This window comes from Danio rerio, chromosome 22 (genome assembly GCF_049306965.1).
Source record: "Danio rerio strain Tuebingen ecotype United States chromosome 22, GRCz12tu, whole genome shotgun sequence".
Taxonomy (NCBI): domain Eukaryota; kingdom Metazoa; phylum Chordata; class Actinopteri; order Cypriniformes; family Danionidae; genus Danio; species Danio rerio.
The window spans coordinates 6,219,021-6,238,416 of NC_133197.1; the positions used below are offsets into that span (position 1 = coordinate 6,219,021).

Consider the following 19,396-nt stretch of genomic DNA (forward strand, 5'->3'; position numbering starts at 1 on the left):
TAAATGATGACAAACATCTTCAGAGCAGGCTGCTGAATGACGACGGCCATCTTGAGATTAGTAGTTATTCAGATGGCTAGTGAAGTGAGCACATGGCTGGGGTGCCCTCTATTGGGTCTTGTGGACACTGATGATCTATGCCTTGGTGACCACAGTTTTACAAGCACGAGGATCATTTTTATTTTAAAACAAAAATGCACTAATGATTTTTCCTGCTTTATTCCCTGGTGTAAAGGTGATTTGCCCATCCCAGCTGTCCAGGAAAGATGTTCGACTTGGAATTTTTAATGACAGATGTTGTGTTTATTTTTTTCTCTCTTAGATACTTTTTCTTTGTTGAGAGATAAATCATAAGTATTTTGATGACTAATGAAAATAAGAAAAATAGTCAATCAAATGCTAGTAGTCCAAATGCTTGTAAGCTGTTTCTTGTAGTTCTTGAATAAGGATTTTTTTGTCCACAAAGATACAAACAGCACACCAACTAACATTCAAAAAGTTAAAAAAGCATAATAGAATCCCTTTAAATGCAGAAATACACTGCCATTTTACAAACTGCATTAATTGTGCATACTCCATTGTTCTTTAAGTTGTAAAAGTTAATTTACTCTTGTTCCTTATTTCTACCATATTTGTCTTTTCACCTTATTTTTAAAATAAGTAAATAATTTCTATAATTAATATAATATAATATATTTTATAAAAGTGCTATAATTTATTTAATTAATCTAATTAATCTAGTTGAAGCAAATGAGTGAGCGTTAATCAATACAACATCATGAATGCAATGGCACAAAGCAATACAAAAATACTGCAATTTTGTTTATTTAAGAGAAAGTAGAGTCCCACCCCCAACAGAGACGCACTGTAGTGCATCACACAGTCAAACACTTTTCAACAGACCGTAACAGTTTCGCAACCATCCTCAGCGGATTACAGACTGCTAAACTGTTGAAGAAAATGTTTCAGCTGTTTGTTTTTATGAGTTTGTCTTTTTGGCTTCTGACTGGTAAGTTATAAATGCATTTATGGTTTGATACAACTGTATGACCTTGTCTAGATTCAGGGTTTTATGCTTTAAAATAGAATAAGCACATGAAGCTCATAAGTTTCTTTATAAAGAATAAATGATTTAAAAATATATTTTTTTAATATAATTTTAAGTGTAATTTCCAGCTGCCTCAGGGGAATATTAAATGAACATGTCAGCTTTTGTGTATTATTAATGATCAAATCCATTCTGCTTCATATTTCTGTGGAAACAGTGATATCATGGGTGTGTGTAGGAAACAAAACAGAGATGGTGAAAAAGCATAAATGTACCAGACTCATCCACGAACTAATGAAACACTGGGATACAGAGCAATAATTAATGAAATACAAGTAGGTGTAAGCAGAATCACTAAAGAAACATAAAACATAAATATAATTTCTCATTTTGTTAAAAGCTGAGTTAAACTTCTGCGTTGAGTAATCACCGTAACCCACAGTGCATGCCTTGCAGTACTCGTGCATTTATACTTCTGCGTTTTGTTTGTGTTGCTCTGCAATAACACTTCTGAAACACTTGCTGACAGTTGGGTTTCTATGCTCTTCTGTGTCATGTTTCTTTGCAAGTGTTTTGTTTACACCAGAAATACTTGTAATGCTACTTACTATAAAAATAAAATGTGGGAACCGGCAAACTTTAATCATAAGGTAAACACAGAACAAAGTATCCAGAAAGAGCTCCTCCACGGACTCGACACTTGTTAAACACTCGAGCCACGGGCTTGCTCCACTCAGCCCCTCCCACACTCATCAATGCTACCACGATGACCAATCACAGAGCTTGCGATTTACGAAAACTTGAAAAGTTGTAACCTTTTGACTGTCGATTCAGAGTCAATTCAAAACATGTTGGGGCAGCAGTCTCAGGAGGAAGCCACAGACACAGGCTGTTTCTCAATATACGCTCTTCTGCGATCTTGTGTATTGTCATCATCAACTGCCAAAGTTCATTTTCAAACCTCAAAACCGCAAGAACGGAAAATGCGCAAAAAGTTGTGTTTTTTATATTGAGGATGCGTCAATGCAGACTTGAGAGGGAAATTCACTCGAGGAGCCCAAAAAAAAGCTTTAAATCATCCAATTAAAAAAATGGTAATGATTCACGTCTAAATTATATAACTTGACCCAATAGAAAATAAATAATTTGCCATAAACAATATTTTCTCCACGAGAACAATTTGATATAACCTGGTACAAAGCATATGTCTCGTTGAAAGTCAATTAATTTAAAATTCTCTTTTTGTTCTAAACAATAAGACAATGGTGACGCAGTAGGTAGTGCAGTCGCCTCACAGCAAGAAGGTCGCTGGTTCGAGTTGGCGTTTTTGTGTGAGGCGTGCATATTCTCCACTCGTTCGTGTGGGTTTCCTCTGGGTGCTTTCCAGTTTAGTGTATGTGTGTGAATGGGTGTATGGATGTTTCCCAAAGATGGGTTGCACCTGGAAGGGCATCTGCTACGTAAAGGCATGTACTGGATGAGTTGGCGGTTCATTCTGCTGTGGTGACCCAGGATTAGTAAAGTAATTGCTGTGAATGTTTTTTTCTCTAGCAAGAAGTAAACCACTTAGGTGTTTGCTATGGATGCACTGCTGGCAATTTTTTTTCATTTTTTATATCAGCTTCCAATTTCACACACTTCTCTTCTCTCGAAGTGAACATTTATGTAAAAAAAATAAAATGATAAATACTATTATTTTCATTAAAGATTCCTAAAAGCTAAAACCTATCACAGAGAGTTTTCACAAAACTATGAAGTAAAAAGAAAATGGATCATTATAAGAATACTTGCTGATTGAGTTCCAGTAATTCATCCATTCATTTTCTTTTCGACTTAGTCCCTTTATTAATCTGGGGTCGCCACAGGGGAAAGAACCGACAACTTACTTTCTGCCATCACTGGGAATCATCCACAAACATACACTATGGACAATTTAGCTTACCCAATTCACCTATAGCGCATGTGTTTGGACTGTGGGGGAAACTGGAGCACCCTGAGGAAACCCACGCCAACACTGGGAGAACATGCAAACTTCACATAGAAACCCGAGGCTCGAGCCAGCGACCTTTATGCTGTGAGGGAAACATGCTACCCACTGTAAAAATTGATCATAATAGAACAGCAAGTTATAATAATATAATGATTTCTGAAGGACTGTATTGAAGAAAAAAATCATAATTACAATCAATATAAAAACTATTTTTCTTAATTAAAATATTTCATTTTTTTAAATGATACCACGGTGAGACATTTATTTGTTTGTTTGTCCCTATTCCCCAAGAAATGGATAAAAATAATAAAGAGGGTGTACTTATTTACTCTATGTTGGCCAGTATACAAATAACAATCCTAACCAGAAATGTTGATGTGTTCAATTACAGTAGATAGAAACTGATCTGCCACTGTGTGTTGTTCAGGTGTGTTTGCTGACTCAGGTGAAGTGAAGTCAGTGATGGAGGGAGATTCAGTCACTCTGGAGTCTGGTGTTGCTGAACTACAGGAAGAAGATGTGGTGACGTGGCTGTTTGGACCTAAAAAAACTCAGATAGCTGAAGTGGATACAGATGCTGCAATCTCCTCCACATCTGATGGTGATGCTGTGGGATTCAGAAACAGACTGAAGCTGGATAATCAGACTGGATCTCTGACCATCATGAACACCAGAATAGCAGACTCTGGAGTTTATCAAATATCCATCAGCGGCAAGAAAAAACCAACCACACTCAACTTCAGTGTTACTGTATACGGTGAGTCTCAATTACAGGTCTGTTTACCCTGTCTGATGAGTATTTAAGTGTATTGAAAAAATGAGCTTGGCATTAAAAACATTTCTGTGTCTTTATGGCATTGTAATAATTTGACATGGGTGACAACAAAGGTTGGATCCAAATGCAGCTTTTAATTAGAGTGGCCAGGCAGGCAATGTTCAATAAAGGAGCAAATGGCAGCATGAAGATAATACAAGGAGTGTGGTCAGTGTAAAAGGTAATTGGTCGAGGCAGGTGGCAAACATAAACAAGTAAAACACAGCTAAACTAGGCAGGGAAATGCTTTGTAATGCTAACCACAATGAAAACATTGGTGAAAACATCCAGGCTCAGTCCTGGATGAGTGTGTGTTTGGTCTCTATAAAGTACAAGTAATCAGTATAGATCAAGGGTCTTAAACCTGCAGCCCACAGATTGCACTTTACAGTTTTGTTTGCAGAGCTGACTGAACCCACCAATCACAGTAGGGTATATGGTATATGGGGGCGGGACATCGGCTGGTCTTGACGCAGGCAGATAAACATTTCCCAACGAGTAAAAGTTACAGCTGCGGCGCCATGGAGTGTTTTTTTCCCATGCCTGCTAGCTGCCTCATTTCTATTGGGCACACACAGACATTCGTCCCAGCGCACTTCATTCACAACACTTTAAAACAATTTTATTTATTTTTTTATGTAACTTGCTGCCTAGCAGGACATTATACATAGATAAATGTATATAAATCAGTGCTTAATTTGAGCAGAACCTTGCAGAATCCTATTCCGGGAAATGTCAGATATTTATATTTTTCTTTCCGGTAATTATTTTAATCGATTTGGCATTAACTTGTGTGCAGTGAATACCCGCATGTGTGTGTAAGTGAGTGAGTGAGAGTGAGAGAGAGAGAGAGAGAGAGAGAGAGAGAGAGAGAGAGAGAGAGAGCTGTGAATGCTGTGTTTGTGCACATGCATGACGTTATTTATGCGCTAGTTAATACAACATTCACGTTTAACTATTGGTCCTAAACAACAGTTTCAACCAATCATCTTTCTTGTGTTTACAATCACTTTCATTGGTTGGTGGTCATTGTTTTGCGTGCAGTGAGCAGAAAAGAAATCACGGTGATGCGTCTGCGGCGAGATAAAAGAAAAATAAGGAACTCAATGCAGCCTAATGTAGTCATCTGTCGGCCATTTGCATCGCTCTACCTGCATTGTATTTGCATTGCCTCACACAATAAACATTACATATATTTCTATATGATGTAAAAGGATTCAAAACAAATGACAATAACACAGTGTTGCTTCTTTTACCTGTAACAACAGCACCGCAGATAACAGTAAATCTAATTATAGTTATTATTATACTTTTTACTGATTGATTTGTTCCTTACTTATTTTTTATTTGTTTAATTTTTCATTTTATTTTGTGTTTAAAAAAATCCAATCTTCGCAAATATCTTTATTTTTATTAAACAAAATAAGATTCATAATTAATAATGTAATTAATTTATTGTGGAAAACCTGATGCGACCCAGCCTCACTCAGACTCTGCCTCCAGCAGCCCCAGGTAAATTGAGTTTGAGACCCCTGGTATAGATAAACTGCAGCTGTGCATGTGTGTGTGTGATCATAGGGTGAGCTGAAACTGGTGTGTGAGTGCTGTGCATGATGGGATATGTAGTTACTTTGAATGACAGAAAGTGTTCTTCGGCAGCCTGCACGAGCAACACTGCTGGTGATTATAACAGGCATGATTTGAATATTTGGTATTTGATATAAAATTGGACATTTAAATTTAGATATTAGACCTTATTCACACCACATGTAAAAGTTTAAATATTTATTTTACTGCTCATGATTAATAGGTTACAAACAACAGATTTATAAGTAGGTAAATTGTAATAGAAATCCTTTGGATGAAGATATTTGGTAGATGTGTGAATGTAAATCAACTATTAAAATCTTAAATCTGGAACCTGAGTGTTCTGCTAAACAGTTGGTTTTGTGTTTCTCAAAAGAAGTAAAGTCATACAGGGTGAAATTGAAAAGTGTGAAAAGAGGCTACAGGAATTATATGATAAACTATTTAGAAAGAAATTTAAGAAATATGTATCCAACTGTAAGTATCATTTTCTCTATTCTCTGACATTTCCAGCTCATCTGCCTGTTCCTGTCCTCATCAGAGACTGTTCTTCCTCCTCATCTTCATCAGTGCAGTCTAATTGTTCAATGTTGTGTTCAGTGGTGAATGTGAGCGCTGTGAGTCTCTCCTGGTACAAAGGAAACAGTGTATTGTCCAGCATCAGTGTGTCTGATCTCAGCATCAGTCTCACTCTACCTCTGGAGGTGGAATATCAGGATAACAACACCTACAGCTGTGTGATCAACAACACCATCAGCAACCAGACCACACATCTGGACATCAAAACACTATGTCAGCCATGTCCAGGTATAAAAAAATATACCATTTTGTAGCATATTTTCACTGCAAAATTGTTAATTCAAGTCTCATACAGACAATGTATATTTAAATAAATGATATAAAAATTACAGAAATTGAAATTATTCAGTGGCTAAATATTTTATACAAATCTGGTAAGACAAATGCTTTAAAGCATTTCAGTTCCTGCATATCATGATAAAGAATCAGCATATGAGCCATATTTAACATGCACATTGAATCATCAAACTTTTACCCAAAGACTTAAATAAATGACAGCAATAACAGCAATCAGTTCAGTAAAGTACAGTCTTTAGGTACCATTGAATCTTCACACAGATCTTCAGTTGCATAGCTGCTTAGACTTGGTTCAATCGAGCTGCTGCTTTAATAGTGTTTTTTCAGATATATACTGTCACTCACTGTTTGTCTTTAGCCACTTCAACACCAGACCCACAGACTCCTTTACATTCTTCCTTACACCCTTCACCACGGCCTCCTTCAACTACTCCTTCTAATCGTACCTCAGGAACTTCATCTCCAACTACATCTTCTCCAAACTCTCAGCTCATCCTGATTTCTGCTGCTGCTGCTGCTGGATCTCTGATCAGTATTACAATAGTCGGGATCATCTGGATCTGCAAGAATAGCAAAAAAACTGATCAGAAAGGCAAGTGTTACCGCATGCTAACAGATTTGTAAACAAACCTGAATTCATAAAACATAAGAATTTAAATACGATATACCTTAAACAACAAAGCATTTTACAAAGATACAAATCTAGGTTTATTGTTTCAATCCTTCTGTTATTATTGTAGAACCAGTTCAGAAACAGATTCGTGATGATCACCGTGATGATGAGGTCACTTACGCTGCTCCGACGTTCTACAAAAAAAATGCACAAAGATCGGTAAGATCATTTATGACCAGGATCTGTGTCTTACTCTTATTAGCAAATCTGATGTTTTTGTCCTGTGATTTCTTTTTCTTCCTTCCATAATAATACCTGAAATATAGCTATTAAATGCAAAATATGTAGATGTGTGTGTGAAATTATTAGGGCTGTCAAAATTAGCAAGTTAACGTATGCGATTAATTTAAAATGTTTAACACGTTTAAAAAATTTTACACCAATAACACAGTTGCAGTTTTTTTTATTTCCTGTTGTGGCCGACTTGTGTTTCGCGTGCAAAGAAATATAGATAAGACCATGGAAGCGCTTTTAGAAGGAAAGTTTCAGTATAAAACAATTAATGTCGCATCACCAGGCTATATCCAACGTTTCCTCCAGAGTTTCATGTAATTTTGAGTGTTTCATTTTTAATCTTTTGACCTTAACTGCAGTTCAGCAGTTCACTTTCATTCAGCAACATATTGTTCATGCTCCATGACGATTTTTGGATGCAAATGTGAAGATTGCTGTTTTAATGGAATTTGATACCGCATGGCGAACGGAAAGAAAAACTTCTAAATGTGTGATGCTCGCGTGATGCTTTAAGGCAGGGGTCTCAAACTCGCGGCCCGCGGGCCATTTGCGGCCCTGAGTGCAATATTTTGTGGCCCGCGCCGACCGCTGTACACTGACAGAATCAGCGGAGCGGGGAGAGAGAGCGCTCCCCGCTCCGCTGATTCTATCCGTACACAGCGGCCACTGGCATTCCCCGCCCGCCATGTAAACAAAGGGGCGGGGATGCCGGTGACGTCACCACGCACCCCGCCCCTTTGTTAGACGCTGTGACGGGCGGGAAGTTTTAGGAGGGAACTCGCGCCGGCCAGAACCAAGGTAAGCTGTTCCTGCCCCTGCCTGACATTTAGCTACCTATCTGCAGCCTGCCACCTACCTAGCTACAGCCTGCATCTTATATATATTATAGGTAGATACAGACTGGCACAGACTGATGTGACTGGAGTGGGGTGGGGGTGTTTTATTTATACATATATACGCCTTTTTTATAGGTGAGGGAATGGAAGTTGAGTGAGTTCCCCCACTTTTTTCTGTGTGAGAAGTTATTCTCCACCTTGAACTTCAATAAGTCAAAGTACAGGTCTAGACTTAATGATGATCATCTTCAAGCCATACTGAGGGTCTCAACTGCTTCCGCTCTAAAGCCAAATGTGGTTCAGATTTGTGAGAAGAAGCGCTGTCAAGTCTCTGGCAGCAAGTAGGCAAAAGATGCCATGTTCAGAAGAACTGTTCATAATCTTCACTCAATGTTCTCTTAATGTTCAGGACACTTCATGTTCAGAAGAAATAATTAAAACTGTTAATAATGACATTTGAGGACTTTTTTTTTGTGAAATCCCTTATGCGGCCCAGCCTCACCCAGACTTTGCCTCCTACGGCCCCCAGGTAAATTGAGTTCGAGACCCCTGCTTTAAGGTAATCCAAAATTGCTGCTAACATGGTCGACTCTTAATCTGAGTTTTATCTTTATTATAAAATCAGAGTATTGGTGTCCATGTAAATGTACTCTGCAACAAATGTCAGATGATGTTACGCTAATAGGGTGCGCTGTACTGCATGCATTGTCTGTCTGTGTGTGCATTTCTTAGTAGAGCAAATGCATGACATCGCTGACTGTCCAAAGAAGTCTCTTTAAGACATTCTATATGTATTCTATAGTCTTTGCGTTTTCCGTATCCCTCAAAGCTGTTTAGAATTAAATGAATAGAGATGATGTAATCAAAGTCCCTGTAAGAAATCTGTAGTCTTTAGTACGTGATTTTGATGTACCCCTTGGCCACATTTTTTCCATTTTCCATATTTACAATGCCAGTATTTTGGATTTTTTTTGTTTTTTTGTTGTCCACTTAGGATCCAATATGGAAATCATTTTGTTTGTTATTGGCATTGATTGTTTTGAAATTCAAATGGCCCTTACATGCCTGTGTCTTTATTTCTGTAATAAATATGGTGTTTCATGATTATTCATGATTAATTACAAAAAAGTGTGATTAATTAGTTAATTTTTTAATCAATTGACAGCCCTAGAAATTATATGTAAATATGTATGTAAAATTACAAAATATGTAGTTTTCTAGTGAAATCCCACAAGAAACTCTGCGTGATTCTGTAAAAGCATACAAAGTATGGTATGCCTCAAAAGTTTAAATGTCAGCAAAAAGAAGTAAGAATGTTAAAGTCAACTCTGTGGAAAAACCCTGCAGCACAGATGGTTGACAAAATGGGAAGTACACTGAAGCTTAGTGATTGAAAAAAAACCTTGGTGTGACATGAGATCAGTTATGCTGACAAGATTATGATTAAGAACACAAAGTTTTTGCACAAACTTAGGGTCAAATCAGCTCAGTTCCATGTTAGAGGGATAAATCAAAAAGAGGAAGCTGAAGAAGTAGAATCCCAAAGAGGAGGTGGGACGACAATCAACAAAGTTGGACCCAGAGGTTTGAGAGAGCCCACTGAAGCCAGTTGGAGTATGGGTGACAGTAAAGACAAAGGAGCACAAGCTTCTTTTCTACTGCAGCGCTACTTTGAGATGGTTTGGCTCACTTCAGTTTGAATTTGTTTGGCTCGGTTTTCATTTCCACAGCAGTTAAGTAGCTATAGTTCTTGCCTATAGAGTGGAGGGTTGCCACTTGATCGTACCATGCCATGTTAAAGTATCTATAGAGCCAATGGGTCGGAGGACCAAGGTGGAGACAGGTTTTGAGGTTGAGACTGTTGTGTTTTGTTTCTCGCCTTTCTATCAGCAGTCGAGTCAGAGGGTCTTGATTTTAAAAAGGGGATTTATTGTCAGACAATAAAAACGAGAGGCTTACAGACAAACAACAGTCTCTACACAAACCTCTGCCTCTGTGTCCATGGTCTTGCTTTCATACATGCAGTTTCACCTCCTCTTGTTTTTACTCAGAATACAATTCACACATATAAGGTATTTAGGGTACTGTGAAATTTCTCGGCTCTCTGTCCCTCTAGCTCAGGTATATTCTTGGCTGGGCTGTGATACTGACAGGAAACATCAGAAGTGGAGTTTTGATCTAGTGTATAAATAAACAAAAAAACTTAAACCTGTAAAAAGGTCCACCCAGTCAGTCCAATGTTGGTGTCTACTGGTGGATGAAAGTTTACTGAATATACGATCTTTCCAGTGTCCAGTCGTGGCCAAAAGTTGAGAATGACGAAAATATTGGAAAAGTTGCTCCTTAAGATTTATAAAAGCAATTTACATATACTCCAGAATGTTATGAAGAGTGATTAGGTGCATTGCATACTCCTTTTTTGACATGAAAATTAACTTAATGCTGAAAAAAACGTTCCACTGCATTTCATTGCTGTCATTAAAGGACCTGCTGAGATCATTTCAATAATCGTATTGTTAACTCAGGTGAGAATGTTGACGAGCACAAGGCTGAAGATTATGTCTTGCTTTAAATTAGCCCACTGGCCTCTTGTCAATCATGGTCTCCTAACCATTCCCATAATTTGCTTGATTACTCTGCCTCCGCTCCACCAATTAGTTTGTGTGTAGTGTTCGCGCAATATGGCTGCCGTCTTGTCATCCAGGAGAAAGCTGCAGACTGTTGGTGGTTGAGGAGATTTCCTTCAACATCAGTAAATGATGTTTGATTATTTTATTTATTCTCGTTTCTGTATATTATACTCGCTCATTAGGATTCCTGCAACAAAGTCTTGTACTGGCCAAATGATCTCTTAATCACAAACATATCTGTCTTGGTCATTAGCCAGTAGAGTTGTCACAATACTGGAAATTCTAACTTCTAAATTCTAAACCTTGAAGAATATAAATATTCAATGAAATTTTTCGATACTGCAAGGATATAGCATACTGGACTTCAATATTTTATATAATATGGAGCATGAATGCCTCATTTCATGGGCTGACCTAGTTACAGAATCCTGCCTTGAGCTTCCTGAACCTCTTGAAACTTTTCCTTAAATTCTCAGAGCACGACATCTCCTTCAGGAAGGGATGTGAGAAACAACAAAGGAAATTTGCATAGAGTGGAATGTTAGATAAGACTTTCTTCTACTTTCTTTCAACAAATGGTAATTTGAATAAATAAGTGGGCCAAAAGACCCCTGAAGTAATAAATATTATTTTGATTGTTTATCTCTGAAGCAACAAGACCCTTGCAGTCAAGTTATTTCAAATGATATCAAACGTGATATATTAATTCAATTGCATTGATACAGAACATTCTTATACTTTGATATGACCCTTCTGTGTGAGCTGAGTGGTGACTAGAGCGAAAGAAGACAAGGAAGCTCAGGAGAAAGGTCAAATGGAAACAAAGTAAAGTACAAATATATGCTTTCCTGCATTCTCACTCTATTTGGCGAGGAGGCAATTGTCTCTGTGTGAATATACCATGCTTGCATTGTCCATATGTAGAGACATATAAGTGTGTAATGTATCTCAAACCTTATGCCGGCAATGAACTGGAACAAACACAGGAAGTTAAAGAGTTGGTTTATGAAACTTCTATTATTAATTAATCACACTTATGCTGTTTCCAACCCTTGAGACTATCATTCATCTTCAGCACACAATTTAAGATGTTTTAGATCAATGGTCTCAAACTCAATTCCTGGAGGTCCGCAGCTCTGCACAGTTTAGCTCCAACCACTTCCAACTCACACCTGCTTAAGAGTCTCCAGTAATCTTGAAGACCATGATTATTTGGATCAGCTGTGTTTGATTAGGGTTGGAGCAAAACTCTGGAGCTGCAGCCCTCCAGGAATCCAGTTTAAGACCTATATTTTAGATGAAATCTAAGTTCCCCTCTCCTCCATTACCTTCAATTAAAATATTATGAAGCTATGAGAATAATTTTGTGTGTTCATAAAATACAACAGCTTCATTCTTTAACAGTGTCAGTATATTGTGCACCTTAATTAGCTCTATGAAGTGAATGAGGTAATCTTACGTGGACATACCCTGGACCACTTAAATTTGACTGAGGAAGCAAATGTGGTAATATGTCTACTTCAGAACATATGTCCCAGAATGCAATGTGACAGTGTAGCTTCTAAGTGCTTAAGAGTTTAGGGCATTAGATGTTCCGCCATCAGTGGACACTTGTAAAGCTTAATCAATGACATACATCCAAGTCAACAAGATAGAGGGAAGTTAGCGATTGAAGGGCGTAAAAAAATTCAACTGGTATGCAAAGTCTGAGCCAGAGGATGGAAGGAGCCCAGCCCAGTGAATAATAGTGGGACAGCTGTGAACTGACGACCTTCGTGGCTAATAACTTTCTTATCTGTTGAGCACATAAACACAACGGCCAATTGGTGGTGTTTAAGAATGAGCTCAACAGTCCTCAACTCTCCTACTATGGAGACATTACAAAGGTCAATACACCCTTATTTTCTTTGTGTTTTAATCATGTGTTGTAATTTTATGTATTTGGGCTGCTTGCTTGTTTGTGTGCACATTGTGGATTCATGTACAATAATTTGGCTCATTGTGGTTGGTTGAATGGGTACCAACTGGTACCAAAGTTGAAACTTTTGACAACCCTAAACCAGAAGGAGCTGGCAACTCTCCATTTTCATCTTTCACCTTAAGTTTCATGCTGAAGATTTCAGACCTAAATTAAAATTATGTTCAGTCCTACATTGTGCCATTTAAATGACATGCAAAAAACAAGGAAATTTATCGTGCTTCATTGGATCACGATGAGCTGATCTGTGTGGCAGCTTATAAAGGAAGTGCTCTTTGCATACTTTCTATGCTTCATGTAGTACTTTAAAAATTTGAATAATAGTTTTTATTTAACATTCTGAACTAGTCTAGACATTACTCATGGTTGACTCTTTTCCATGCATCTCTTTGTGTCTTGTGTTTTTCCGACAGGAGGATGAGGTGGTGTATGCAGGCATCGTTACAAGACGCTGATGATCAACAGTCAGTAATGTTTGCATTAACGCTTAAAAAACAGAAATGGCAACAAAACTATTAAATGTGCAAAAGTGATGTTTGATTTGTAGGTTTAAAAAGAAACTTTTAAAAAGCATCACTGATAGTCACTCGGACTCGGTTACATGTATTTACATTTAAAACATTTATTTTGGTTGCATTTTCCCCCTTGTTCGTGGGTTTCCTCTGGGTGCTCCGGTTTCCCCCAAAGTCCAAAGACATGGTGAAATGTGTGAGTTAAATTGGCCATAGAGTGTGTGTAAAAGTGTGTGGGTGTTTCCCAGTGCTGGGTGTGGCTGGAAGGGTATCCACTGTGTAAAACATGTGGCAGTTCATTACGCTATGGTGACCCCAGATTAATAAAGGGACTAAGCCGAAAAAGAAAATAAATGGCATGAACAAAATTCATTTTGGGGCACAGATGTTTAAGGAAAAAAAAAAAAAGACAACTGTAAATTATTCAAAATATTCATTATCAAAGTCAAGCCTAAATTAATTTAATGCATAATTAATTATCAGTATTTTCAAGTATGCTACACCAATCAATCTCATAAGAACTATAATAACCACAGCTATTAAAAATGCTGAATTATTTTGATGTGAATCCTACAAAAAATAAGATTTTTAGAAAATATAATACTGAAAGACAAGCCCTAAACACAACCATTACTGGGGTCTAAACAGATCATACAGAAATAATATACAAGTGGGAATAAACGTAATTGCTACATATGTATTTACCAAAAAAAAAATAAATAAATACACGGTAAAACCCAAAAAGTTGAGGTAACGCAAACCATTCAAGTTCAAAAACTAATCCTAATGAGTACCGTGAACTTACTCCATTTGAGTAAACGAAGCAATTTGAGCACAATAAAATAAATGAAGAGAACTCAAACCAACTGAGTACTGCAAAACCCAATGAGTCAATTTAAACCGTTTGAGGAAACCGATTGCTACAAACCATTTGAGTTAAACTAATCCACACGAGTACTGTGAACTTACTCTAAGTTGAAGTAAAGAGGTATTTAATTAACACTGAGTTCAAAACTCTTTTCAAGTGAGTAGAATTAACTTTCAGTACATTTTGAGTTAACTACACTCATTTCATTTGATAAAGTTGACTGGTGGGTTTTAGTCAAAACCTGATGTCCCTTGCTTTGCTAAAACTAATACATATATAAAAAAAACAACATAATGTGATATAATATAATATAGTATCATACAATATAAAACTTAATTTTGCCCCATACTGTGACTACTGTTAGCGTTCACACGGGAACGACTCACATATTCACCTTCAGCATTTATTTTTAGCCGGGTGGGGGGGGGGGGTTATTTTGCCTTTCATAGTTTTTTCACTTCCTTTAATTGCGCTCTTCATTTCTATTTAAATACTAAAAATACTTAACTACTTTTAATTTCCTGAAACTGTACATAGGCTATTTCTGTCAACGACTGCTTTCATTCGTAATGTAGAAGCATGCATTATCTGTAGAGCTACTTTCAAAGGGTATTTATAATGAAAATATTAATGTTATTTATCTGTTGGTGCAAATGTAAATTAAAACCACGCATAAAAAAATGAGCAATAAAATCTCCAGAACATGCAATTTTTATTATGTATACAGTCAGAATTATTAGCCCCCCTTTGATTTTATTATTTTTTAAACATATTTTCCAAAAGATGTTTAACAGAGCAAGGAAATTTTTACAGTATGTCTAATAATATTTTTTCTTCTGGAGAAAGTCTTATTTGTTTTATTTTGACAAGAATATAAGCAGTGTTTAATTTTTTAAAAACCTCTTTATTAGCCCCTTTAAGCTATATTTTTTTCAATAGTCCACAGAAAAAAACATCGTTATACAATAACTTGCCTAATTACTGTAACCTGCCTAGTTAACGTAATTAACATAGTTAACCCTTTAAATGTCACTTTATAGAAGTGTCTTAAATATTTAGTCAAATATTATTTACTGTCATCATGGCAAAGATAAAATAAATCAATTATTAGAGATGAGTTATTAAAACTATTATGATTACAAATGTGTTGAAAAAGGTCATCTCTCCATTAAGCAGAAATTGGGGAAAAATAAACAGGGGCGAATAATATATATATATATATATATATATATATATATATATATATATATATATATATATATATATATATATATATATATATATATATATATATATATTTCTATGATATATTAGCAGCAAACAGATGTGTTTAGTGTTGCACAAGGCCTTGTTTTTCGATCTGGAAAGAAATGTGGTTTGGGTGGATGCTAGCAGGACAAACAGCTTGAGACTGTGGCTTTTACTGGACGTTGTGGTTAATGTGCAATAGTGTTTGCATGTATTAGCGTGTTAACATGGAAAGTGTGTTACTGCCAGTGTGTTTGTGTAAAAATTTTCACAATCTCACTTCCTCTTTACCCGAAAAACTTTAACTTAATAACATGCAGAAGTTTATGAATGTTTTATAAATGTTTACATTTTTCCAAAATAAAAAAAAACCATAATAAATATCACTGTGCCGTCTTATAATGTGAGTGTGAAATACAGCACACAGCACTCTTTAATATAGAAAATAAGTTTAAGGTTTAGCTGAATATTGTTTGCTTCCCTTGCATGTTCACAGTTTGCAAACTAATGAAGTCACACTCCTGATCAGAAGTGCGATGTTTCACTTAATATGCAAAGTATTTCTGAGAAGTTTCCACTGATGATGATATCGATAATATCACACTTTAGTCAGCCTATGTTTGATATTAAGGTGACAGATGAGGTTGGTTTGTAAAGATGAAATCATTTAACCCGTGTGCATCTTTATGAGCATTGTTGTATTTTATCTTACTTTAGTTTAAAATAATTGTTCCTTAATTAATGCAAACTGCATAAACATTAGAAAAAAAAGAGGTTGTTTTTATTTTAACTTTAGTATTTCACCCTCATTTGCATTAAGCAGAAAATATAGTTAGACTCAGGAGAATAATTTCCACACTGAAACCCAATAAAATGGAAATATTTCATCCCCGTGACATTTAAAGCCACAAAAATGTACAATTCTGTCATCATTTACTCATCCTCCATTTGCCACAACCCTGTTTGCTTTACTTTTCTCTCTACACAAAAGACGACGTTATAAAAAAATGTTGGAAACCTGTAATCATTGACTGCCATTGTATTTTTTCCAGAGCAGCCACTGGGTTAGTGGTTAGCACTGTAACCAGTGGTGTAGTCCTAGAAAAAAGATGGTGTACTATTACACCCAACACAAATTTTAAATGAAAGTAGGCAAAGAAACGACGAAAGTCATTGTTTCTTGGATTCATTGGAGATATATATATATATATATATATATATATATACATATATATTTACATATATACATATATATTTACATCAGTTACCTGTATTTAAATTAACTCAAAAGGGCCTGTGCATACATGGAAAGACAGCTTTTTAGCTGTCTTATTACAGCATTTACTGACTTATTACTTTACGTTTTATAGGTTCCTTTAAACATCAATCAGCAATTATTTTCAATGGTCACATTCGTGCATGCTTGTTTTAAACCAAACTATTAGGAGTCCGTCTTCTGTTGTCGCTATTATATACTAGTAGTTACCCTTTTAAATCGCACATTGTTACGCGATTTATGAGAAGTGTTTGCCTAATTGTTTTTAGTGTTATATACGGTGAAGTGTCGTTCACTGGCGGCACAATTAAGACAAATGTGAAATACTGTTTTACAGGGGCGATTTTAGGATTTTAATTTTAGGGTGGATCTGGATCAGATCTTTTTGGGGTAAACAAAGAAAAATGTGTAATATATATATTTAAGTAGAATTGTAAGAGATAGGCACATCTTTACAAATTAAGTTGTGAGTTAAAAAAAAAAAACCCAGTTAAAGGGGACGCAAATACATGTAAATTAGGGAAGTTTAATCAGAAAAACAAGTGAGCATACTGAGGGTATACTCAATTATTAATCCTCAGAAGTGGTAATATCCAAACAGCTCATGGAAAAAAGTAAGCATACTGAGTATATGTGCGTATAGCAAGGACCACACCACTGACTGTAACCTCACAGCAAGAAGGTCACTGGTTTGAGTCTCGGCTGGGCCAGATGGCATTTCTGTGTGGAGTTCTCCCCGTGTTGACGTAGGTTTCCTCCGGTTGCTCTACACCAGTGGTCACCAAACTTGTTCCTGGAGGGCCGGTGTCCAGCAGATTTTAGCTCCAACCCTGATCAAACACACCTGAAAAAACTAATCAAGGTCTTACTAGGTATACTTGAAACATCCAGGCAGGTGTGTTGAGGCAAGATGGAGCTAAACCCTGCAGGGACACCGGCCCTCCAGGACCAAAGTCATGGGCTGTTTCTCAATTCCAAGAACGCAGAGAGAACAGACTTGCGTTCTTGTGAAGACCTCGGAAGAACGAACTTGTAAAGACGAAAACAGAGAATGCGAGAAATCTGAGAAATGAGATGCTGGGTCGTCCTGATGGTCACATGACCTTCACACGTTTTTAACTGAAACTCATTTAAACATTACAGCATTCATAAAACATTTATTGTTTTCCCCCATTTCCCAATATATACTATACATAAAGAGCTAAATATACAATGCACAACACAAATAAAACTAATTTTAATGTGAATTTCAGCAAATAAACGCAGTTAATGTGTTTATGCCTTTATGAATATTTCCATGTTAATGTTTGCTTTCACCTACTCATTTGGGGAAACTCCAGAGATAAATAAGTAATATCTCTGAACTTTAATAATAAATCTAAATAAAATGCTGCACTTCCCACCTCCAGTCGCAATGACTTCTGGGACTTCTAGAGCGAGTTCGGTGCTCAGGTATGCATTGGTGTGTCCTCGATGTCAAGAACACATCCGGGAAGTTTTTACGCGTCCTCTGTTCTTGAGTTTTGGACCTGAACTTCGGCGGTTGAGGATGACGTTACACGAGAACATGAGGCTGCAAGATCACTGCAGAATGCATATTGAGAAACAGCCATGCTCTATAGGTGAATTGGATGATCTAAACTGGCTGTAGTGTATGAGTGTGTATGGGAGTTTCTCAGTACTGGGTTGCAGCTGGAAGGGCATTCGCTGCATAAAACATATGCTGGAATGGCTGACAGTTCATTCCGCTCTGGTGACCCCTGATAAATAAGGGACTAAGCTGCAGGAAAATGTATAAGTATTTTTTCCCACTATGGAAGTCAATGGTTCCTGGTTTCCAGCATTCTTCGAAATATCTTATTTTGTGTTCAACAGAATAAAGAATCTCCGAAAAGGTTTTGGAACCACATTAGGGTGCATAAATTGTGAATACATTTTCATTTTTAGGTAAACTATCCCTTTAAGCAAAAAGTAAAAGAATCCTATTGATTTATTTCTGCATGCATGTATTTATTTATTATTTTGGCACATTTTTCAAATTTGGTTTGTTGAGTATTTTTGCCCCTATTTTCTACTTAACTGATATAAAACTGTAATGCACTCAAAACCTATATTAGCTGTGTGTTTATCTGAATATAATGGCAGACCAAAAGGAGGTCTCATACCAGAAGCAATCACGCCATGCATTTAAAATTCTAAACATAGGTTTCTATCAGGGTACGCACACCGGCAACGCGAGTCCGCAGCTGATCTCAACAGCCAGCCATGACTGTTCATATTTCTGCCTCACCAAAGAACACCATCTAAATAGTTTCGTTTAAAACATGTCTGGTGTGCGATACTTCCAACTGTCATGTGTGCGCCGTGTTGTGGCACCGAGTAGGCATGGGATAATAACCGGTTTTAAGGTTTAATAAGGTTTCATATATATAAAATTATATGTTTCCTAAAATAAATTATATTGTTTCCTAGAGATGGGTTGCGGCTGGAAGGGCATCCGCTGTGTAAAAACTTGCTGGATAAGTTGGCGGTTCGTTCCGCTGTGGCGACCCCGGATTAATAAAGGGACTAAGCCGACAAGAAAATGAATGAATGAATTAAATTATATTGTGTTCAATGGGGGGAAAAAAGTTGTTGTTTTTACCCAGATATTTAAAAATAACTTGTTTTAGAGCAGTAATCACAATACTGTGATACAGAGATATTATTATCTAAAGTTATCATACCGTCAGAATGTTATACCGGCCCATGCTTAGCGCTGAGCAGCGCTTCTGGTGTGCGACCCCCTTTAGAATGTTCATCAGCCAATCAGAATCAAGCATTCAT

General features: G+C 36.7%; 1 protein-coding gene across 2 annotated transcripts; it reads left to right on the forward strand.

The window, feature by feature from the left end:
• The first annotated feature begins 763 nt into the window (after positions 1–763).
• Positions 764–13,924, forward strand: LOC100002141 (uncharacterized). 2 transcript variants are annotated; one of them, XM_017353220.4, is made up of 6 exons: positions 764–1,009; positions 3,466–3,795; positions 5,953–6,246; positions 6,674–6,907; positions 7,056–7,147; positions 13,080–13,924. In XM_017353220.4, exons 1-6 carry the CDS (start codon positions 961–963, stop codon positions 13,119–13,121), a joined length of 1,041 nt encoding a protein of 346 aa, XP_017208709.2. In that variant the 5' UTR covers positions 764–960; the 3' UTR covers positions 13,122–13,924. The 2 variants fall into 2 exon arrangements, with proteins under 2 accessions (XP_017208709.2, XP_068072504.1); XM_068216403.2 differs by having other exon boundaries at positions 861–1,009; positions 6,767–6,907.
• Positions 13,925–19,396: the final 5,472 nt, after the last annotated feature.

Coding starts and splice junctions, on each gene's coding strand:
- LOC100002141 (XM_017353220.4), top strand. CDS start 961: ATGTTTCAGCTGTTTGTTTTTATGAGTTTGTCTTTTTGGCTTCTGACT. Junction 1,010..3,465: donor GTCTTTTTGGCTTCTGACTG/GTAAGTTATAAA, acceptor TGTGTTGTTCAG/GTGTGTTTGCTGACTCAGGT. Junction 6,908..7,055: donor CAAAAAAACTGATCAGAAAG/GCAAGTGTTACC, acceptor TTATTATTGTAG/AACCAGTTCAGAAACAGATT.